Below are 18,572 nucleotides of genomic sequence, written 5' to 3'. Positions count from 1 at the left end.
AATTATTGCTCTATGCTTGCATACATTTTACAACTGCTCTTTGCTTGTTTTGACCCTGGTGCTTTCCTAGTGGCAGACCAGACATAATATCATCTTGATAAAAAAATGCCAAAGCCCCCTTTGTGTGTGCAAACAGCATGCTACCATGGATGCTCTCCCTTAGCTCACAAGATGCTTGCATAGCCTACTCGGGCCTGAGAGGCAACAGGTGGAAGCCTGAATAACTTCACATATTTTCAGGGGGGAAAAGAGGGACTTTGGGGAGCTGATTTAAGGATTAGATCAGATGTTATTGCCAGTGAAAAATTAAACAGAGCAGTGCTCTAGGGAGTACAGATTAATATATTTAGTGACTCTGCATACACAAAGGCTTACCATTGTAGCCACGTCTGAATGCCTGTGAATAGGATGGAACATATGCGGCCTGTCACCGCAGGTGCCCACATCTGTTCTTCTCCAGGCAGATGCTCACAGAAAAGGGGAGAGCAATTCCAAAAGCACGGATCCGCCCCATCCAAACCCATCCTCTTTTCATAATCACCTTCTGCAAAGTGGTTGCTTTCTTTTTCCTGCCTTGTAAATATAAGACCTACAGAGAAAAGTGGAAAAAAATTAAAAAACAATGTCATGAAAACAGGAGGATATTTGGAAAACCTCAGAACCAAGTGAAGGGAAAAAACAAACAACCTCCCCAAAACAAAAACAAAATAAAAACACAAAGTAAAACCAAAACAAAAACCCCAGAGCAGAAACAACCACAAAAGTGTATTGTTTCCAGGTTTGTGCTGGCAGTGTAAAGCATACAATAATAAAATAAAATTGATTAGTAGGCCATATAATAGAAGAAGACATTATTCATATGGTAGCGTGGTGTAGTGTGGTGTGGTATGCTATAATCAAGTCTAGTCTAGCCAAGTCTAGTGTAGGCTAAACTGTGCTGTACTGATGTATGAAGCTATCATTTGAAGTTTAAAACCTTCAGGCTTAAGACAGTGATTAATTAAACCTTCTAACAAGGAGGGGTTCTCTTTCTCTTAAAGAACAAGAGAACACAGATGACATTGTTGCTAATATTGGGACTACTGTAAGGGGAATATTTTGTTCCACCCATTGAAAATTCATAATCCATAAATAAGTCATGTATTCCTAACAAATATTGAAACTAAGAAGCTGCCACAACCTCCCTCATTTTCTTCATGTGTCAAGTGGGCAGAATAGACTGAAGTAACTGGATCTTGCTCTCCGCATTTATCCAAAACTCCTATAGCATCACTGGCTTAGTAGAAAAGGCGAATGGTTTATTCTAACAAAACTGTCTAGGCTTTTTCTTGCAACTCCTGATCTCAGCCCCGATGGCTTCCCTGTGTCAGGGGATCAGGCTCATCAGTTTAATACATCCCACGTCTTTACACCCAAATCTGTGGCAAAGAAATCATCTTGCTGGGTATGTTCAAGCAGAACCCCACTCAGGTAAATTCAAATTTTTCAGGACTGAGGTGAGCAGGATACATTCCAATGGGAAAGTGTTTCTACCAGAACTCATGAGATAAAGATTGTACTCAGAAAGACATTTGGAGCTAAGGGGGAAGAGAGAAAAATATCAATGATACTATTTTGGTAATTTTATTCAAAGGAAAATAGTGCTGCAGTAAGTGACACTTTTAAACCTCTGTTTCTTGTACTGCATGATCCAAACAAGCCATTTGAGAGATGCTGGTATGTGCTGGTAGAGTATGTTGGCTTTCTTCCAAGATTTGCAGTTTGTGGGTAGGGGATAAGGAGTAAAATAACAACAACAACAATAATAATGATGATGTGGTATTTTTAGAGTCATGGAAAAGAAAGTGAGTGTGTGTTGTGGGGTGGGGAAATGAGGAATGTTAACCTTTTCATATTCATATTCTCATTCCTTGGAGTCTCAGAACAGCAGAGACTTTCTATGCCTGAAGAAGGGTGATTGCGCCTGAAAGCTTGCAAATAACTTTCCAACTACTCAGTTGGTCTAATACAAGATATCACATCTACTCGAAGAACCTTGGCAACCTTTTCATATGCTCCTGAAAGAGGAGACAGGTTAAATCTTGGAGTCTTCCCTTTGTCAAATGCTGATTGACTTCCTGAGTTCGGGCTGCCCAGCTTGGGCCACTATTGATAAGCGTGACCAGACTTAGAAAACGTGCTATTGAAACTTTTTACATCGTTTCCAGCCTTTGATGGAGTAAGAAATCAAATGAAAAACAGTCATGTAATTGACCAAACTGAGCCAATGTCAATTGCCTTTCCTTCTCAACAAAATTATCGCCCAGCATTGCTATAGTAAAGGAGGATTATTACGGAAATCCATAAACCCAAAGAACTATGTCAGAGGTACATTCCCTTTCCTTGCAGAGAATATGTGTAGCTCTGTAAATAATGTACCTTCAATCAGACACAACTATACAAAACCCAATTACAGTCGACTCTGAAATTGTGTCAAAGGCTCTGGGAAGGCCCTCTTCTCCACCACCAAAGGGAATGGCATAGAAATAGGTAAGGGCAAAAGCAAATGGAAGAGATCTGAGTGGAGAGAGACTAACAGATCTTTGTGATCGTGCCTTTCTCTTGTCGACAGTGGATCCTTTTCGCTTTTCTTTGCGATGGTGTGGTGCATGCAGTTGGAGGAAGAGCCTGGGTGAATCTGAGGTGGCCCCAACTTGAATTCACCCCGGCGTCTTCAGATGCCCTGCGGTTTTCCTTGTGGGAAGGTGGCCGGAGGCAGTTCTGCAGCGCTGCAGTTTGGCCCCAGCAGAGCCTGAATGCGCAGCTATGTTCAGCCTGTGTGAAAGCTGCTGGGAGCAGGTCACAGCAGCCTCCCCCCACCCTCCCCCGGGGTCGATGGCAATCTGTTGGTGGGGGAGATGGGCTGGCCTATTGTCGTGCCTTATTGTGTGTGCTTGGTTTTGTTCCTGCTCTGGCCCGGAGGTATGTGTAATCCTGTGCCCATCACATTTGCTAAATTTGCCCTAAGGAACCGGCAGATGTTCCCTTGGCAGACATCGGCACGCGACTGACCTCAGCCCTTTGCAAGAATATTCCCCTAATACAAGCCTTTCCATTTCGAAGCGGGGACAGCAGCAGCACACGCCAAAAGAAAAAAAAATAAAATAACATATGAAGAAGAGGCATCAACTTGCCAGCGGGTCCCTATGGCCCGCCTCGGGTCGGAAACGAGCCAAATAAACAAACCCAAACAAAACCAGGCGAGCAACGGCAAAAGGACGGTTTCCCCCTCCTGTTCGAGCAGTAAAACACATATAGGGGCGACTTTCAGATTTGCACGGGAGAGGGCTGAAGAGCAGCTGGCTGCAGTAATCTGATCTGGAGACAAAGGAATGCCCCGTCGGTTCTAGGATCACAGGTAAACATCCAAGCTTTGTTATGAAAATGAGGGGCTAGGATAGGGCTAGAGCAGATGATTTGCGATTTGAAAAAAAAAAGAGAGAGAGAAGACGAAGAGGGGGCTGGGGGAGGGGGAAGCCAGCGAGCTGCTTATCTATCATCTGGGCCTCTCTGTGTGCCAGCTGAGCCACGCGACTGCCCTTTCTTATTCTAATCAGCACATGCCTTTGCAACTTTCTACAAACCTACATGCTAAACTTCTTAATCCCCTCGCACATAAAACACATGCGAATATCCAAAAGAAAAAATATATATATATATACAGCCAGCATATTACTCCCATAATTGATGCATTGTAACCCGGCCCTTTCATCCCCACTTCCCACCCCATCCTGTCTTTATCAAAAATAAAAGAGACAGAGTTACAGCAAAGGCTTACATTGCATAACACTCCCCGGGAAAGCATCTCTTCCCACCCCAGGTAAGAGGTTGAGATGTTCCAGAGTAGAAAAAACTACACGTGCCCACAGTCAAGATCCTGATCATATCATCAGGCCCCAGCAGATTGCAGCGGTTTATGATTGGGGGGAGGGGGGTGACTTTTTGCAATCACACCCTCTCAGCATGGCCGGACAGCTAGGAGTACAATCTCAGGTTCTGCTGTCTCTGTCCTAACCAAGCTTTAAGTCTAGGTGCCTTATACATATCCTTTTATGCAACATGTCAATGTATATTAACAGGTCCGCGGAGGTGTAACTTCCACGCACACACCCCTACCTACAAATGTAACACTCGCCTGGCTCAGCTATTGCCCACACTCAGCTGCACGTACCCAGCAGCACGTAGGCATGTGTCACCGGGCTCCGGGTGCCTCTCCAGCCCTTGAGATAGACAAGCCTACAGCTGGTAAATAAGCAGCCCCCTGCCTAAACTGGAGCGTGGTCCTCCCTCTAATTAATAGACACTCCTTGGAGTGACTTTACCCATCATCTGCTGCGTTTAGAAAGGCAAGAGATCGGCTCCCAAGGCTGCTGGGTTGTGCTTCTTGCTAGAGAAGTGGGGGTCTGTCATTACAGGATGGCATGAATTCATTCAGACAGCTTGAGAGAAGCTAGGAATCTCCTGGCCCCATGGAAATGTTGTGTCAGCTCCCCCTTTCTTATCATAACATCATAGAAAATGAGGGTTGGAAAGGACCTCAGGAGGTCATCTAGTCCAACCCCTTGCTCAAAGCAGGACCAGCCCCAGCTAGATCATCCCAGCCAAGGCTTTGTCTACCTGTGTCTTAAAACCCTCCAAGGATGGAGAGCCCACCTCCTCTCTGCGTAACCTGTTCCAGTGTTTTACTACCCTCCTAGTGAGAAAATTTTTCCTAATAGCTAACCCAAACAAATATCTAACCTAGCCGATAGCAAGTTTAATAGCAATTGGCAGGGGTAGGCTTCCTTCTAGCCCCTTCCGTTGTCTCCTGGTCCTTAATGAGCCTAACTGTGTACAGTACATTTGCTTAGACATCAAAAACTAGTTAAAAAGGGTTCCAGCCTTTTCCTAATGAGGAAGGTGAGGATTTATTGCCTCTCTCTGCGCTCGCAGGACAAGGGGCTGCTGCGGCCATGCCACTGCCAGGCTGCTTAACATACTTTAACTTAAGCTGCCTGTGCATTTGGGGGGCTCTGGGCCTGAACGTGTGAGAGGAGTATAGAGACATGCAGTTGCAAGTGAAAAAACGCCATTTGGTTAGGAGCAGATGGCTGGCTAGGGGGTTGATCGCGTCTAAAGGCGTGTCATCCCCCTTCAGCTTGAATCCCTGAGGGCTCCCCTTGTCTTCAAAATCAATGAAAATTAAAGTGCAGAGAAAGGATGAATAGTTAGACCTCGAGTCCCTCCTTTGTTCGTCCCAGCTACTGGTGGACAGGAGTTAAACTACAACAGCCTCCTATAGAAACACTTAAGTTAAACAGTCTCCCCGTTAGCCCAGCATCTGAAAGGGAGAGGGAGAGGGGGGAGAGAAAAAAAGCAGAGGGGGGAGGAAAAAAAAGAGAGGAGCTTTCTGCTTGATTTCCCCAATACAGAATCGCGTGGCATAAATTAAGTTGGAAAAGAATAAGTGCATTGGGCAGGATTCTGATGGATTTTACGACGCCTTTCAGTTACGCTTTGCAGCAGTAATCGAGAAATCTGTGCCGCGTCAATTTAACAAATACTTGATACCGAAGGGGGGTTGTTAAAGATTTAGGGCAATTTTTTGTTGTCGTTGTAGGTTTAAGCCCTTGCGCGTGTAACTTTTTATTTCCTGGTGTTTTAAGCGCTGATGCCAATGATTCCACTTTCTCTCTGCACCAGATGAAAAGGGTCGTGCTGATAGATCACTTCTAACCTCCGTGGACCCCAAATTTCAAGATATCCCGCACCCCCATCACCACCCCTTGTGCTCCCATTTGCCTGGCACACAAGTTTGAACCGATTCCACACCTCCTAGCCAGCAGCACTGTTGCAAAGTTTTCAGGAGCAGTGGCAAGCCATTCAAAAAGATGTTGACACTAGGTGGCAAGAGTAATTTACAGTTAAATCTAGATGCAGCGTGCTCGGTTCACTTATCCCCAGAGTTGAAGGAAGGAGGTGAGGTTGGGTGGATTTCTTTCTTAACTCCTTAAGCATGGACCTCCTCAATGGGCCAGACCCTGCATTTACTCAGAGGGACTTTGCTGGAAAGCTGAGGGCTGAGATCTTGGGGTTTTCAAGTGATTGTCCCAGAGGTCTCTCTAAGCAAACATTCCTGTGCACCAAAGCTCTCGGATAAATTACACATTTGGCCCAAGTTATGTTTAAACAGAGGAGAGTCAAAGGGTGAAAGGTTGCAGATATTTTGATCCCTGTTTAAATGGCACGGGTGCTTGAGGGGTTTTGGTGTCAGCAGGGGAAAAATCAGGATCTTCTCCTGGCGGGTACATACAGTTACAGTCCTGGATGGGCTAGGCTGAATGCATTCATTAGTGATTTTCTTTTAATTAGTATTAACCAGTGCTTTTTACTTGAAGAAGTGTTTGAGAATTTTTTCCCCTCAGTGCATTGTAAGATAATTTGTGATCAAGACATCTGCTTCAATGAAAGTCACATTTTGCCATGCAAATGCACGTTTCAACCCAATAAAGTAGCCATAATAAGGCTTTTAGCATGGCATACCTACAGTGAGGTTATTGTAGCTAAATCCTCTCCTTCGCACACAAGCTTAATCTGTGCTGAAATGATCTGTTACAATTAAAATGACATTTACACAGACAGTTACACCTTGCATCCTAATGAAGCTGCCTGAGCCCATCTAGGTGTTTAAAAAGCCTCCCCCACAAAAAACAAAACAAAACCGCAAAACAAAGTGGTAAAAGAAACCCCCAAACCCTCAGCTCCCAGTTCGATGCCAAAAATTGCCTTCCAACTTTTTGATCATCCTCTTCCAACCATAATTAAGAAATTTCTCAGTGATAAGCGCCCGGCTAAACTCTTCTCCCTTGGTACTAGCATCAAAACAAAAGTTCCAGTGTCTGATGGATGTGTAAAAAATAATAAGGTGACGGTTGGTGTAAAGATTTTTTTTATTAGGGGGAGGATGCTGGAAGGGTTTTCTTAAAAAAAAAATGTGCGAACATTGTTGTAGAAGCAGTAGCGTGCGCCGAGGGGAGCTCTTTCTCTCCCTGGTATTGTGCAGGGAGCAGGTGCTGTCTACATTACCATACAGCTGAGAGCACAAAGAGCCAACTGATTCAGCCCTCACACAATAACAAACTGCCTTAATGACAGCCACGCGAGCGACACACACCAAACTCACTTTTTTACTAAGCTGGAGGAGGAAAAGGGGGGGCAAAAAAGGGGAGAGATGCGGATGAAGAGGGGGATGATAATCATAGAGGAGATCGGACCCGCCTGGGCTTTGCTCGCAGTTCCCAACTGAGTCGTGGAGAGGAGAAAATTAAAAAAAAAAAAAAAAAAAAGAAAGAAAGAAAGAAAGAAAAGAAAGCAGAAATATTGGCTCGCCTTCCCTCCCTCCCTCCCCCCACCTTCCCGACTTGAATGCTTGGCTTTTCCCAGTTCGCCTTCCTCTCAAGGAGACTGTCTGTAGGGGATCCAGCATGGTGTGTTCATTCAGAAAGTCTCCTGGTCCCTCCGATCTTTCCAACTTGGAAAAACTTGATCCCCACCGGGATTATTTCCGTGCCTTTAACACGCTCCTGAGCGCGGCGTGGTTTTAAGAAGCGGAAAAGAGCACCAAGTCCCAGCTCTGCTCGCTACTACACATTGGTGCCTATCCCCCCCTCCCGCTTTAATCATCCGGATTATATCAAGGGGAAGATAGTGTGAATTGGAAAGCATCAGATTTCTCCCGTGTGTCACGCCGACCCCCCCTCCGCCCCCTTTAAAGCTAAAGGAAATGTAGTGTGTCCCCAAGTCACTGTATCTGGCAGAGCGGTGCTTTGCACAGAGTTGCAGACCCCGGAGCGCGCGGCTCGCTCCCTGTCCCTGTGTGGCAGAGGGGGTGTTGCCGTCTCCCCGGAGCAGAAGGGGGATTCTTGAGGTGACCACATTTGCAGGAATGTAAATGAGCCCGTTTTGTGAGAGCCGGAGGGGAGGGGGCAAGGGAGGAGGAGGCGGATTGCACATTTTACAGCTCACTGACCATTTGGCGATCCATTGAGAGGAGGGTTTGGAAAAGTGGCTCCTTTGTGACAGCTCTAGCCAGATTGGGGGGCTGCTCATTTGCATCTCATTAGCCATGCAGGCGGCCGGCGGGATATAAGGGAGGCAGGCTCCCGATGAGAGGCAGATCCTTAGCGCTTTACACTCGGAGAGACACCGAGCACCGGCCACGATCGCACGGCACGCACGCGGCGAGCGCCGGGAGCACACACGGGCGCGCTCGGTTCGCCACCATCTGACTTTCTTTCTTTTCCTTTCTTTTTTTTTTTTGGCTTGGATTCCTTTAAAACAAAAACAAAAGACAAAACAAACAAAAAACCCCCGCCACTGCGAGACAGATCTTCGCTTTCTGCAAGAAGAGTCCGACGTGATCTGCAAATCGCTGCTGCTTGACACCTCCCAGGGCGAGCTGCACGGCACACACACACGTTCACACACTCCGCCTCTCCCCTCGGCTGAAGGCACCGGGAATTATCGCCGCCTCCTCGTCCGCAGGGATTTCCAGATCGCTGATTTTTAATCTTCCTGGGGAAGCCTTTTTCTCTGCCTCTGTTGGGAATTAAGTGGCTTATTTTATTTCTTTCTCTTTTTTTTTTTTTTGCCTCTCTCCTGGTGAGGGAAGAAGACGCTTTAGGCGAGAAAACCAAACTGAACTGAACACAAAATAAGATTAAAAAAATAAGAAAAGAAATCGTGGATTGGAAAATAAAGAGAAGGGGGAAACCTTGCTGCTTAGACTATTAGCTTCAAACACCACCTTCTCCTTCCTTTGGGGGGCCTCCCAAGGGTACACCTCAAAGCATCAGCAGCACAAGACAAGAAGAGAGTCGGGGAAGAGGAAGAAAACCTTCACACGAACTCTTGCAGCCAGGCTGGGTCCAGAGACTTCTGCCCACGCCACTTGAGAGAGACTTTCCCCTATCCCCCTTGGAAAGGAAGAAAAAGAAGGGAGCAAGGAAGAAGAGAGAAAGAGAGAGTGAGAAAAAAAAGAAGAGTCCCCTTAGCTCCCCCATCATGGGAGCTCAGTGCATGCTGACTCTTGCTCTCCTCTCCGTGCTGCTTTGCCATGGCCAGGTGAGTGTCTGGGGGTTGAGCTAAGGGGAGGGAGACCTGGAGGCTCCTGGAAGGGGAGGATGGTGGGGATGCCTGGGCAGACCCAAAGGGATGGGTATGCAGGACAGAGGGACAAGGGGTGATGGGGATGGGTGGGTGGGGAATGGGCACTGCTCTCCCGCCAAGTCAAACCCAAGGGGATGGGAATGCAGGACAGGGGGGAAAGTGTGGTGGGGATGGTGTGGTGTGAGGGCACGGGCGCCTCTTGCTGCCTAGTCAGACCTAAGGGGATGGGGAAGCCGGACCGAGCGGCAAAGTGTGGTGGGTGGGGAATGGGCATTGCTCTGTTGCCAAGTAGGATCCAAGGGGATGGGGATAGCAGACAGAGAGGCAAAGGGTGGTGGGTGAGGGCATGGGTACCGCTTTGCTGACAAGTCATCCCCAAGAGGATGGGGATGCAGGACAGAGGGGCAAAGGGTGAGGGGGATGGGGGGGGAGGGCATGGGCACTGCTTTGCTGCCAAGTCAGCCCCAAGGGGATGGGGATGCCAGACCCAGGGGAGCTTTGGCAGAGGCTTGTCCCCCAGCCTCAGGAGGGAGGGGGCTTGGGCCCTGCAAGCACTGGGCTCATGTTTCTGTCTCCCCCCCCGCAGGTTGGGTGCTCCGGGGTCTTTGAGCTGAAGCTGCAGGAGTTCGTGAACAAGAAGGGGCTCCTGGGCAACCGCAACTGCTGCCGTGGGGGCAGCGGTGGCGGGGGTGGGCCAGGCGTGGGTGCGGCACTGCAGCAGTGTGACTGCAAGACCTTCTTCCGCGTGTGCCTCAAGCACTACCAGGCCAGCGTGTCCCCTGAGCCACCCTGCACCTACGGCAGTGCCATCACGCCCGTGCTGGGCGCCAACTCCTTCAGTGTGCCTGACAGCACGGCCGGCGCCGACCCCTCCTTCAGCAACCCCATTCGCTTCCCCTTTGGCTTCACCTGGCCCGTAAGTACCGCAGGGCTGTAGCCGCACTCTGCAGGGGATGTTGCCAGGGAGGGACCCTAAGCTCTGCCTGCCTGCAAGCTGGCCCAGCTCCCCACAGTCCCACTGGGTGAAGCCAGAGAGTAGTGGAGCTGGAAAGGACCCCTGGAGGTCACCTAGTGCAGCCCCTGCCTGGGACAGCAGCATCCCTGTGGATACATCCCTGTCCAGACCAGCCCACACACCCCTCCTCTCTGCCCCAGCCCTGCCCCAGGCTGCTCTCAAGCCGGGGAAGATTAATGACCACTTGCCCTCACATCCTACCCGCTGCCTCCAGCCCGCCCACTCTCCCCCCTCTCTCTCTTTTTCGACCCCGCATCCTGTCCTCACAGGCTGAAAAAACAGGCCAGGAAACAACCCTTCCCAAAGCCTTTCCATTTCCTTGAGAAAAGTGAAAACAGGCGGGTGGCAGGGCTGGGAGGGCACATCTCTATTCCTGTTGTTGGGGCACTGGCAGTGTTTGCTGACTCCAGGTTTTCTTCTCACTTTGCCTGTGTGTGCTTTTCTTGTTTGGTGTGAATTTCCCAGGGCACCTTCTCCCTCATCATCGAAGCGCTGCACACAGATTCTCCGGATGACCTCAACACAGGTAACTGCTCAGGCCCAAGTCCCTTGCAGGGTGGTATTAATGCCTGCTACTTTCCAGGTGTGCTTTGCTTTCCCTTTCAGCAGTGGAGAGCCAGGTCCCTGCTGTCTCTTATTCCACTCTTCACCAGGGAGTGTGAAAAGAAAAAGAGCCCTGTCAACAGTTCTGGACTCCCCTCCCTCCCATGAGCCCTTCCTGCTCAGCTGTAGCATTTTATTCCCACTACTGACACTTCCCTGTTGCTTAATTGCATTTCTCCCTTCTGGTTCCTTGCAGAGAATCCAGAGAGGCTTATCAGCCGGCTGGCCACACAGAGACATCTGACAGTGGGGGAGGAGTGGTCCCAAGACCTGCACAGCAGTGGCCGCACTGACCTGAAGTACTCCTACCGCTTTGTGTGTGATGAGCACTACTATGGAGAGGGCTGCTCTGTCTTCTGCCGCCCGAGGGATGATGCCTTTGGCCACTTCACTTGTGGAGAGCGTGGTGAGAAGGTCTGCAATCCAGGATGGAAAGGCCAGTACTGCACTGAACGTGAGTGCCCACAATCTAATCTCTGCTGGCTATCCTGGTGTCTCCTCCAGAGGTCTATCTAGAGCCCTTCAGAAACAATGTGGGTCATTCCATTGACTACATTGTTCTCTGGATCAGTCCCTTGTGGAGAATAAAGATGAAATTAGAGAAAATGCCTGGTGGCATAGGGCAGAATATAGATCTTATTGGCATGAGCCTGGGGATGATCTCATTACTCAGAATTACTAAAACCACAAGTGAGTTATCTCAGATAACCTGGTATAATACCAATAACATTTGAAAAACTTTTACATATTACACTGTCACCTCATGTTTATGCCAGAAATTGTATAGAAATAGATTCTACAAGTGTTTTAGGGAGTTAAAAAGGTAAATCAAAGATTTAAAAAATTATTTCATTACTAAAACCAGAGAAACCTTAATACCAGGAGTAAAGGCATGCAGGCTTTAGAAAGAGATACTATAAGTACTAGACTAACAACCTCTCTCTATCAGTCATAATGTTAAGATTGTTTAAGGCTTGATATACTTGCAACCTTGTAGTCTGCAAAGGCTGGAAAGAAGAGTTGTAGCCCACTGAAGAGGTGGATTCCAAGACACTTTGTAGTGATATGAAGTTCTCATTTCTAATCCTGTCTATTCATAAATCTGTTGCTGGTTAATAACTAGATATTGCCCTCTTGGCACCACAGAACAGTGTAATTTTGGAGGAGATAAACTCTAATTTATGGGAACAAGGACAGATCTATGTGTCAGGATCTGTATTGTTTTTAATGAAGGATGTAAGCTTTGAAGGATGATGACTAGGCTTGCAGGAGCTCAGGGGTTTGGAATATTAGAAGTAGGTCTGACAGAGACAGAATAGTGAGTAGGTTGGTGAAGTGGTCAAAGGTGTTGGATAAAATAAATTTCCCATAATATTATCATTCTTTGTAGATACATGCTCACACACGCCTGTGTGCACACAGTGTGTCCCCTGTCCCCCTGCCCCCAGTCTGTGATAGTATACAGTGGCACTCTAATTTGTTTGTGTGTGTGCATTTATAATATATTGGCAGATGACTCACTATTGAATCCTCCCCTCCAAACCTCACAAGCCAGGAAGGGTAATAAACTGCCTTGCTGGTTACAACATCCACACTGTTTTCTTCTCTTTGCTGGCTTGATTAAAAAAGCACTACATTGTGAATTGAGATTGACTACCATCAAAACAGGCTCAGTCTACTCTCATTGGCTCTAGAAGGGTGATTCAAGCAGTTGTGATATGATTTTGCATAGTAAACAGAGGGGCTCAACTTCCCTTGATAATGTTTTAAATTGGAAGGTTTAATACCCCTGGATTAAAAGGTTGCATCCCAGTAGCATTACGAGGAATGGGGAGAGAGAAAACATTACTGTGATGAACTGATTGGGATGTCAGCACCTTTCAATATTTGAATATTGATCAATAGCAAAGCATCATTCTGTGTGTGTGTGTGTGTGTGTGTGTGTGTGTGTGTGTGTGTGTGCATGCATGTGCACAAGCATGCAATTTATTGTGCTTTTTCTCATAGAACAAATTAGTTAAAATGTAGAAAGGTACATGTGTGCATGTGAAAAGGAAGTTTTCTTGCTGGTAGACAACGTTTCCAGGATTCAGATTTCTTCCCTTAAGCCCTCTGTTCCTCTCTCCATTCATTCTGATTTTGAAACAATCTGATTATCAGAACTGATTTTTTTTTGGTGAGGGGGAGGCATGCCATTGTCTCTGGCTTGCTTTGTTGAATTAAAACTTTGCAGTGCCTGCTTAATGAGTTCCATAACTAAGCAAAGTAATGAGCAGAAGTCTCTTTTTCCCCTACCCTCCCTCCTGCTGGCCCGCTTACCTCTTTACCATGTCTGTACTCACCCGCCTCCTTTTTTTGGCAGTGGGTGGGGGATAGAGGGGGAGGAAGAACTTTAGACTTATTTATTTGAATAAGAAAAAAAAAAGTTTTTGCAGAGAAATCACGCGCGTGCCATAGATTAGATCTGGGCAGGGATAGGCTGCTGGGGAAGCATGTCTTGGCCTCGATTGGCTCAAGGGGTTGGGGGTATTGTTGCAGTGGGGCAGCTGCTGGGAGAGAATAGACAATAGAGCAGCTGTCCTGCACTGGCACCCTGCACACCAGCTGTCCACTCTTATCTACACACACACTTTCTGGGGATATTAAGAGGTGGAGCTGTGTGCATAGAATTGGAAAAAAGGACTTCTGACCCTCACTGGGAAGGAAAGGGGGGTGAGGGCTGTGGGGAAGGGAGCAATTGTGAGCCCTCTTTTGTCTGTGTGCAACTGTATTAAGAAGAATGCTCATCCCTAGTGATAAGTAAAGTACCCAGTTACTAGGCAAGATCAATACTCCACCAGACTTCAGAGATTAACTCAGCTGCTATTAACTGACTGAACTAGTGAAAGAGGGTTTGTCCCAGGCCACCAGTACTTTAAAACTGTTCTTTTACATGGGGTGTATTAGATCATGGCATTTATGTACTGATATATTTTCTTTGCTTGCAGCAATTTGTTTGCCTGGATGTGATGAGCAGCATGGGTTTTGTGACAAACCTGGGGAATGCAAGTAAGTTTTCCAAGTGTTTTTGTTTTGTTTTGTTTTGTTTTTTCCTTTTTGGTCTTTACAGTTCAATTGATGCTCTGGTGTTAAATAAGCCATTTGTCATCTGAGGGTTAGTTGAAGTGCTTTTCTTCATACTAGATGGTAACCTAAGAAATCCAGCTAATGTCAGATCAAAGAATTAAACTGGAAGTCAAACATCAGGGTAATTAATATTAACTTAATGAGTTTACAGTACTATACGGAATGGGTGGCTCTTTGTTATTTTAGTAAACAAAATAAGGACCTGCAACAATGGCTTTATCTAAGCCAGTGAAAGAAGAAGCTGGGACTGATGAAAGCTGATGCTACAGTTAGACCCAGTGACTTTCCCACATGAAGGATCACTGGAGGCTTTTTAAGAAACTTGATTCCTGGTTTTGGGCTTCAGTATGTTTTCAGAGTCTGAGATAGGATTTCTAACCATGAGAAGTATAAATCTGATGATCCTTTGGATTTTTTTTTTCTTAGATGTAGAGTGGGATGGCAGGGCCGTTACTGTGACGAGTGCATCCGATACCCAGGCTGCCTTCATGGTACCTGTCAACAGCCTTGGCAATGCAACTGTCAGGAAGGTTGGGGCGGCCTTTTCTGTAACCAGGGTAAGTTCTCAATACTTATTTCTGAATGTCTTTCAGAAAACAATACTTTTCTTAGAACACAACTCATTTAAATCATGTCATAATTATAAAGGAGCAAGTATCTTTATGGAGTTTCCGCTCTCAAATTTTTTTGCAGACCTTAATTACTGTACGCATCATAAGCCTTGCAAGAATGGTGCTACTTGCACCAATACTGGCCAGGGAAGCTATACCTGTTCATGCCGTCCAGGATACACTGGCTCTAACTGTGAGGTTGAGATCAATGAATGCGATGCCAACCCTTGCAAGAATGGTGGAAGCTGCACTGTAAGTTACAGGCGTTAAAGATTTCTTTAACATTGGAATATACAGTCAGTTTCATGCTAATTTTGATTTTTAAATTATTTAAACTAAATAGTTTTATACATTTTTTAAACTGTTTTTTAAAACAGGATCTGGAAAACAGCTATTCCTGTACTTGCCCCCCTGGATTCTATGGCAAAAACTGTGAGCTGAGTGCGATGACTTGCGCTGATGGGCCGTGCTTCAATGGAGGGCGATGCACAGACAACCCTGATGGTGGATACAGCTGTCGTTGCCCAGTGGGTTACTCTGGGTTTAACTGTGAAAAGAAAATTGACTACTGCAGTTCCAGCCCTTGTGCTAATGGTAAGGCAGGCTAGTTCTTAAGGCAGGGGTGGGCAATTATTTTGGCTGGAGGGCCACTTAATGAGTTTTGGTGAGCTGTCAAGGGCCGCACACATAAAATGTTTCAGAAGATGCCATTTGAACAAATTATAGATGAAAAAACAAGTCATATATTAAAAATCAAACACCTATTATAACATTTTAGTTTTATTTAAAAAAAATATTTTTTGTCCTGATTTATGTTTTTTTGAGTAGTGTATATAGAGGCGATTATATAGTAGCTCAAAATGCAGTCTTACTCTTGTATATTATGTGCGTGGAAGGGGAGGGAGGTGTATGTGGGGAGTGTATGGGGGGTACATATGTAGGGGGTGTGGGGTGTGTGGGGAGTGAGGAGATGGGTATGTGGGTATGTGTGTGGTGGGCGGTGTGGGGTGTGTGGAGGGTGTGTATGAGGGAAGTTGGGTATGTGTGTGTACGTGAGAGTGTGGAGTGCATGTGGGAGGGTGGGATATGTGTGGGGGTGTGTGCATGTGCTGGGTCATGGGAGTTGGCCATGGGTGGAGGAGAGAGGAAGGTGCAGGGCTCACTTAGATGGTATGGTCAGGTGCAGTCTGTCTCCCCATCCAGCCTGCGGATGCCTTCATGATGCTCTGCATGGGACTGAGCTCTGCCTGCCCCTGCCTGTGGCTTGTGTTCCACTCCTGCCTGCACCTGCCCCAGCCCCGGTCAGCACGCACAGCTTCTGAGTGGGAATACCTTCCACTCACTCAGCCATGCACAGGTGGCTGCTCATTGTGCCAGGCAGGCGGAGTGGGTAAAATTTTATTACCTGTAACAGAAATGGAGATTTAGCAAGGAATGAGCTACTATTTTCAAAAACAGGATTCTATAGTTATCTTTCCACACACTTTTTTTTTTTTAAGGTCTTGGCCTTGATTTTTACATTGAGAGCATTCCTTTAAATGTATCATATGATGGGAGCTGCAGAGATATTGCTTGATATTGTAAATACACACTGCTTATTATATTTCATGTTTAATATATTGCAGGGGCCCAGTGTGTTGATCTTGGAAATTCCTACATATGCCAATGCCAGGTTGGTTTTACTGGAAGACACTGTGATGATAATGTGGATGACTGTGCCTCCTTTCCTTGTGCTAATGGTGGAACTTGCCAAGATGGAATTAATGATTATTCCTGCACCTGCCCTCCAGGATACAATGGGAAGAACTGTAGCGCCCCAGTCAGCAAATGTGAACACAACCCTTGTCACAATGGGGCTACTTGCCATGAAAGAAACAACCGTTATGTGTGTGAGTGTGCTCGGGGATATGGCGGACTCAACTGTCAGTTTTTGCTCCCCGAACAGCCTCAGGGACCTGTCATTGTTGACTTCACTGAGAAGTACACTGAAGGACCGAACCCACAGTTTCCTTGGATTGCCGTGTGTGCTGGAATAATTCTGGTCCTGATGCTGTTGCTGGGGTGTGCTGCTGTTGTTGTTTGTGTCAGACTCAAAATGCAAAAGAGGCACCGTCAGCCTGATGCATGCAGGAGTGAAACTGAGACCATGAACAACTTGGCCAACTGCCAACGTGAGAAGGACATTTCAATAAGTGTTATTGGTGCCACTCAGATTAAGAACACAAATAAGAAAGTAGACTTTCACAGTGATAATAACTCTGATAAAAATGGCTACAAAGTTAGATACCCATCAGTGGATTACAATTTGGTGCATGAACTCAAAAATGAGGACTCTGTTAAAGAGGAACACAGCAAATGTGAAGCCAAGTGTGAAACATATGATTCAGAGGCAGAGGAGAAAAGTGCAGTACAACTAAAGAGGTACATTTCAAGTAATAGCTCAGGGGGAACAGTTCTACTGTAAAGGGTATGCATGTTTCCTAATTGGTATTAGCAGCAAGCAGCTCATTTTCGTTGTTCTTGGTTTTCTCTTCAGTAGTGATACATCTGAAAGAAAACGACCAGAGTCAGTATATTCCACTTCAAAGGACACTAAGTACCAGTCGGTGTATGTCATATCAGAAGAGAAAGATGAGTGCATCATAGCAACTGAGGTCAGTACATTGCCTAGTAGCTGCAAAAGAAAAATAGTAAGTCAGATCGTGTAATTCTGCATACATCCTTTGCCTTTAATGAGGCTACACCAATTTATGCTTGGTGAAATCTGGCCCTAAGGGTGTTTTTTTCTTGTACAGGTTGTAAAACTCATGTTTTTTTCCCCTCAAGATAAATCCTAATCCTGCAAGCCACATGCTTCAGGGGGAGTTCCCCAAATGGAAGCTTGCAGAGTGACAAATGTAGTATCATGATTTATGTCATACTTCTGGGGTCCTTTCTGCCCTGGAATGGAGATTGACGCTGAAGCTACCACCCATTTCTTATTGCACTCCTCAATAATGTTCTACTAACCCCTCCTTCTCTTTGTTCTTGTTTCTTTTCTCTACAGGTGTAAACCAGAGGTGATATGGCAAAGTTGTTGTTCAAAACAATTTCAAAGGAGATATGCCCCAATGAATGCTGCTGAAAGAGGAATGGGAGATAGATTCCTTCACTGACTGCTGCTGAGAAACTAAATTCAGGCTGAGCTGGTTCTCTACTGAAGTTAGCAAAGTGACTGCAAAAAAATAAAAAAAAACAAGATGGACACTAGGCAAGGGTCTGTGTTCAAGGATTACTGTTGCACTGCCTTTTATGAATTTTATCATTGCACTATGGTCAGTTGCTTTTCTATATATATTTAAATGAACGGACTAAATTACTACATAAGAAGCGTGCACTGCCTGAAGTGTATATTTTGGATTCTTATGAGCCAGTTTTTTCTTGAATTAGAGACACAAACACTGCCTTTATTGTCTTTTTTGATACTAAAATGTGTTTTTACTAGGTGAAAAAAGTGTGTTATTTTTTGGAATCTGTAAAAATATTTTCATGATAATTGTAAAGCTTGAGTATTTTGTGACGTTCATTTTTTATAATTTAAATTTTTTGGTAAATCTGTACAAAGGCACTTCGGGTCTATGTGACTATATTTTTTGTATATAAATGTATTTATGGAAGATTGTGCAAATGTTATTTGAGGTTTTTTTTTACTGTTTTGTTAATGAAGAAATTCATTTTAAAAATATTTTTCCAAAATAAATATTATTAATGATAACCAAAGTGATGTCTTTACTAAAGCAGTGTGATGGACCCAATCTTGCCATCTGATGATCTGATAGACTGAAATGGGAGAGCCAGGGGTAGCAAAGGGAGCAGAAGAAAGATACAGGATTATATTGAAGTATGGAAAATAACTTCTTCTATTAAGCCCCTCCTATGCTTTTTTGCTTCCTCTGCTTGTAGCTATTCTGTCTCCATCTCCACAGTCAATTGTGGGTCAACATAATAAGAACTTAGTTCTGTAATTAGCAGTGTTACATAGAGGAACCGGC

At 45.6% G+C, this 18,572-nt stretch overlaps 1 protein-coding gene and 1 long non-coding RNA gene across 3 annotated transcripts; one reads left to right on the top strand and one right to left on the bottom strand.

The window, feature by feature from the left end:
- Nucleotides 1-322: 322 nt before the first annotated feature.
- LOC132244191 (uncharacterized) lies at nt 323-8,131 on the bottom strand. The gene is made up of 2 exons (XR_009455761.1): nt 8,048-8,131; nt 323-589 (listed from the first exon to the last, which is right to left on the bottom strand). It is a non-coding gene; the product is annotated as an uncharacterized LOC132244191 (long non-coding RNA).
- An 86-nt stretch (nt 8,132-8,217) lies between these two features.
- On the top strand, nt 8,218-18,307 carry DLL1 (delta like canonical Notch ligand 1). Of its 2 annotated transcripts, none has more exons than XM_019479883.2 (11): nt 8,218-9,141; nt 9,773-10,102; nt 10,667-10,727; nt 11,001-11,258; nt 13,792-13,852; nt 14,357-14,487; nt 14,624-14,793; nt 14,919-15,135; nt 16,167-16,962; nt 17,081-17,195; nt 17,588-18,307. In XM_019479883.2, the coding sequence occupies exons 1-11, from the start codon at nt 9,082-9,084 to the stop codon at nt 17,591-17,593; spliced, it is 2,205 nt and encodes a 734-aa protein (XP_019335428.1). In that variant the 5' UTR covers nt 8,218-9,081; the 3' UTR covers nt 17,594-18,307. The 2 variants fall into 2 exon arrangements, with proteins under 2 accessions (XP_019335428.1, XP_006265391.1); XM_006265329.4 differs by having other exon boundaries at nt 8,219-9,141; nt 17,078-17,195; nt 17,588-18,305.
- The last annotated feature ends 265 nt before the right edge of the window (nt 18,308-18,572 follow it).

This window comes from Alligator mississippiensis, chromosome 1 (assembly GCF_030867095.1).
Source record: "Alligator mississippiensis isolate rAllMis1 chromosome 1, rAllMis1, whole genome shotgun sequence".
Lineage (NCBI taxonomy): Eukaryota > Metazoa > Chordata > Crocodylia > Alligatoridae > Alligator > Alligator mississippiensis.
This window is presented reverse-complemented; position numbering and strand designations above follow the sequence as displayed.

Coding starts and splice junctions, on each gene's coding strand:
- DLL1 (XM_006265329.4), top strand. CDS start 9,082: ATGGGAGCTCAGTGCATGCTGACTCTTGCTCTCCTCTCCGTGCTGCTT. Junction 10,103..10,666: donor CCTTTGGCTTCACCTGGCCC/GTAAGTACCGCA, acceptor TGAATTTCCCAG/GGCACCTTCTCCCTCATCAT. Junction 14,794..14,918: donor AGAATGGTGGAAGCTGCACT/GTAAGTTACAGG, acceptor TTTTTAAAACAG/GATCTGGAAAACAGCTATTC.